Here is a 4,934-nt window from a genome sequence, read left to right as displayed (position 1 = left end):
GCGGTAGGGAGTATGCTCACTCCTTTGCACTGGAAAGTGCCGTCTGGGGAGCTAGGCACGGGCCTGGTGCGTTGGTGAGTGGGCCTGTGGATGCCGGCCTGGGAAACGTTGACATGGGACGTCTTTGGTGGATCTTCTCTGGAGGGTGCCGGGTGGTCGCGTCGGCTCCTGGGCTGGCGCGAGGTTGTGCCGGGAGGCACGGAAACCCCAGCTGAAAGTCGAGCTGAAAGAGGTCTCGAATGGGGTCCTGTCACAGGACCAATTGTAAAGGTTCGGTCGACGGACAGTCGAGCCGAAGGTGTTGAAACAGATTTTGAGTTGGGGCCTAACACAGGCTTGCGTGTAGAGGATCGTTCGACGGACAGTCGAACCGGAGAAGGATCAGAGTGGGGTCCCGTCACAGGACCATTCGAAGCTGAAATAGATGTAGAGGAGGGTCCTATCCCAGGACCATTCTTAAGGATTCGTTCGACGGACAGTCGAGCCGAAAAAACTGAAATAGATTTGAAGGGGGTCCTGTCGCAGGACGGATCGTAGGAGTTCGATCGGACAGTCGAGTTGAAAAGGACGAGATAGAGTTAGAAGTGGATCCCGACACTGGGCTGGTCAGGATCCAACCGAAAATGGTCTCTTGACCAATGAAGCTCTACAAACGTTCGGACGAGAGCCGCCGAGAAGAACGGATGGATGCGAACTCTCATAGAACTTGGGGTCGGCCAGCGGGATGCTTGGCAGATTGTCGAGGATGGTTTGTGAGACAGCGCATGAGGGCAGTTTTCCTGCTAAGTGCGGAAGGACGAATGCCGATGCCTCAATCTGCAGATCTGGTCGCAACGGGGAGCCAATTAGGAATTGGCAATGCTTTCGGGCTGGCTGCTACAACTTGAGTCATCCTCAAGCGCTTGAACAGAAATGAAGGTAGCCTCTGATCCAGAATCGATCAGGGCCCGTGCTGTGTGCCGATCGCCGTGATGGCAAATGTGTACAACAGCTGTACTCAGCAGAACACCTTGTGTGTTAACTGCCAGGAATGATTGCACATTAGCTGACTGGGAAGGAGTGGACTGTATATTAGAGTGGGATTAGTGACTGTCGGCGTCGGGTTGACTCGATGCAAGAGTGTATGATGGCGACCCTTGCATGTAAAACAGTTGTGCGCACTTGTGCACTTGGCCTGGACATGGCCTCGTGCGAAACAGTTTAAGCACAGCTTCTGCTGCTTAATATGGTTGACCCTTTCATTGACACCCATCTGGAGGAAGCGAGGGCACAATCGAATCGGATGGTTCTCCAGGAATAGAAATCGCAGGTCTAGGTCTTAATGGTCACAAAAGAGTTGACCTGCCTGGAGACGGGGGCCTTCTTAGGTGAGGCTCTTGGAACCGTCGGAGCGTTCGTGCTGGATGACACCTCCGCTATCGCTTCTGGGGTGCGATGGCGCTCTAGAAGAAAAGCGTTCATGTCAACCCACGTTGGAATCTTGCTCTTGCTTTGGATTGACTGTTCCCAAAGTGAAAGGGTCAACTTGGGGAGCCTCGAAAACACAAGAAAACCAGGATGCAATCCCAATTCTCTACGTTGATCTTCGAGTGCTCTAAGGCTGTCAGACACCCTTGAATGGTGCTCTGCAACTCCTGAATAGAGGAACCCGACTCTTGCCCAATGGCGGGCAAATTGAACAAAATTCTCAGCTGACTGTTTACGAGCAACCGTTTGTTCTCGAAACGCTCAGTCAAGCTGGACCACGCCGACTGGAACCCTTCATTTGTCAAAGGAGATTTTGACACAATGGCATGGGCTTCACCGCTGGTCTTGGAGTTGAGATAGAAAAGTTTCTCAACTTCCGACAGTCTCGGGTTCTGTATATAGAGGGCTGTGAATAAATCCCGGAAGGTGGGCCAGCGAGTGTAATCGCCTCCGAAAACTTCGGTGTCGCACGGAGGTAATCGACACCCTGTGGGCATAAATTGCACAGCTTGTGGTTGTACGGGTGTACGGGGGGTGAGCGCCTGGGATGCGTTGGCTATTTGCTCACCTAACAGAGCTGCACACTGCTCGTAGGCAGCATAGCAGTACTCGTATTTGGCCTGAACAGTAGGGAGCTCTTCTGTGGTCATCTCCTCAGACATGACGCAAGAGCAAGCCTCATACTCATTCTCGACCTTTTCCCATAAGGAACGCATCTGGTCCCTTCGGACATGGCACGTATATAGGGATGGGCTATCAGCCGAAAGATTGTTGACGCAAAGTGACTGATACGATCAGTCGCGGCGATGAATTTCGTCAACGCTGTGTTTACTTTGTTTTGTGCCATCTTGTGGATCGGGACGGAAGGAATGGATGTAACTAGTAGAAAATATACCAAAATACTAGAAAAATACCACAGGTAGTGCTGAGGTATTTTGTACCCAAATGGGTACGGACTGCGGACACAGGCAACGAACGCAAAGGGGCGGGGAAATTTCCCAAGACAATCAAGCAAATGATTGTCGAAAACAAGAACAAAAAAAGCACGGAAAAATACCACAAAAAACACAATTTGCTGGAAAAAACACAAATGTGGTTAAAAATGCGCTGGATGGAAAAACAATAAATAAATTGTCACAAAAAACAAAAATTATTTATATATATTTATATGGATATGTGGTGGAAGCGAAAGTGTGTTTATATGTAGGTGTGTATATGTGTGTGTGTATGTCTATGTGTGTGGGACACTGGCTGGAGTAAAGCCTATACACCGACACTTGAGCTGGGAGTTGCTTGGCAAAAAATTCAACTTCGAGTGCGACTACCGCTGCCCCTGCCAATCTGTTACTTCACTCGCAGAAGTACTTATGCACGCGGTTAAGCATGCACATCAGTATGTACGTATGTATGTATGTATGCTTGCACTGCGCTGCCAACGTCTAAGCAAGCGAAGTGCACGTATGTTTGTATGTAACAAAAAGAGAGCGAGAGCAAGTGCGGACAACAGCGAATTCACAAGAGTACGTGTGTGTGTGTTGAGAGAGCGCGAGAGCAAGCGCGGCTGCAAGCCGGTGCGCTTGCGGACAAAAGAGAGTGCACAGAAATATGTATGTATGTATGTATGTCGGCAATTACCGCGACATACAAACGTACAAGGAATAACGGACAAGAATTAAGCAAAACGAAATGCTGGTACACAGCTTGATTTAAATTAATTAATTCGTATGCTTATATATGTATGGAGTATACAATATATAATCTTTGCACTTTAAAAATGTTTCTCTCTGGATAATTTACACTGTCACTGCGCTTGCACTTGCAAAAATAAAAAAACACACATGCATACATACGTACGCGATTGGCGGAAAAACAGATATAATTATCTATTATATATGTAGATAGGCAAAACCATGGAAAAGGTAGTCCGAAGAAAAAGGAAGGCAATTTGGCAAAAGCTATTGGAAAAACTTTTGCGCAATATGGCCGAACTGGAGGGGCGGACGACCGTGGAAGAAGAAATAGGAAAGAAAAACTAGTGGTACTTATCTGCGGATGTATGCTGGTATACCGATGCAATGATAACGAAGATCCGGCTCGAAGGACCAAATGTTTTGCGTAGGGGCGCTGAAAAGTTCCAAAGTTTCTCCTTTTCCGAAATAATAACACTCGCGGTTTTTCTTATAATAAACATGTATTTATAGCAATTTTTCGGGTTGTTGAAAACGCACAATTTGGGGGTAATTAAACCGATGTAAGTGAGACGTAAATTAGAACTAACAATAGAGAAAATGCCGACGGCATTTCGTCGATCTATTGTGCTGAGCCGCGCTCAGCGGTGGTGAGTTGTGGGAGAGAGAAGCTGAGAGCACTGGAGCTTGAGTGCATTCTTACGCATTGAGCGCATTGCTGGTGAGCGAAAAGCTTTGAGTGCTTTTCGGTCGGCGGAACGGAGGTGTGCCCCTCACCTACAATGCGCTCGCATCAACAACCAGCTTGGACTTAAAGGATGCATATTGGCAAGTGCCTTTAGAGCCTCAATCTCGAGACAAAATAGCGTTTACAGTCCCTGGTAGACCTCTACCAATTTAAAGTCATGCCGTTTGGCTTGTGCAACGCCACAAGTACAATGTCTCGGTTGATGGATAAAGTGGTTCCAGCTCATCTTAGGAATGAGGTATTTGTGTACTTGGATGATCTCTTAGTGGTCTCATCTAGTTTGGAAAGGCATCCGGAGGTGCTAAGGGAAATAGCTTTACATATTAAGCGTGCAGGTCTGACGATAAATATTGGCAAAAGTCATTTCTGCATGCGGCGTGTGCGCTATTTGGGTCACATAATAGGTGACGGTGGCATTAGAACAGACCCTGAAAAGGTGAAAGCCATCTTAAATTTCCCTGCGCCGAAAACCTTAAGAGGTTTAAGAAGTTTTATGGGGTTATGTGGCTGGTATCGCAAGTTTGTTCCCAATTTTGCGTCACTTGCTTCTCCATTAACGGATTTGATGACGACTAAGCGTCGCTTTAGTCTGACGCCCGAAGCATTGAGAGGAGTTGAAGGTTCGACTTAGTGAAGCCCCGGTATTGTGCAGTCCAGATTTTGCAAAGCCGTTTGCAATACATTATGACGCAAGCAAACCAGGCATTGGCGCTGTGTTGCTGCAGGTAGCTGAAAATGGAGATGAGCGTCCAGTCGCATTCATTTCAAAAAATTAAATAAGGCTCAGCGTAATTATACAGTGACCGAGCAAGAGTGCTTAGCTGCAGTCGTAGCTCTTAAACATTTTCGGGCTTATGTAGAAGGTCATGAGTTCAAGATAGTGACGGATCACGCTTCGCTAAAGTGGCTCATGTCAAATCACGACTTGAGTTCACGCTTAGCTCGTTGGGCTTTGGCTCTACAGCGTTATCGGTTCCAAATTGAGCATCGCAAAGGCTCCTTACATGTAGTGCCAGATTCGTTGTCGCGAG

At 47.5% G+C, this 4,934-nt stretch overlaps 1 protein-coding gene across 1 annotated transcript; it reads right to left on the bottom strand.

Annotated features, from left to right (window-relative positions):
- Positions 1-1,311: 1,311 nt before the first annotated feature.
- Positions 1,312-2,129, bottom strand: LOC132798023 (uncharacterized). The gene is made up of 3 exons (XM_060809751.1): positions 2,036-2,129; positions 1,697-1,954; positions 1,312-1,442 (listed from the first exon to the last, which is right to left on the bottom strand). The coding sequence occupies exons 1-3, from the start codon at positions 2,127-2,129 to the stop codon at positions 1,312-1,314; spliced, it is 483 nt and encodes a 160-aa protein (XP_060665734.1).
- Between the last annotated feature and the right edge of the window lie 2,805 nt (positions 2,130-4,934).

The sequence above is a fragment of the Drosophila nasuta genome, unplaced genomic scaffold (genome assembly GCF_023558535.2).
Source record: "Drosophila nasuta strain 15112-1781.00 unplaced genomic scaffold, ASM2355853v1 ctg62_pilon, whole genome shotgun sequence".
Taxonomy (NCBI): Eukaryota; Metazoa; Arthropoda; class Insecta; order Diptera; family Drosophilidae; genus Drosophila; species Drosophila nasuta.
This window is presented reverse-complemented; position numbering and strand designations above follow the sequence as displayed.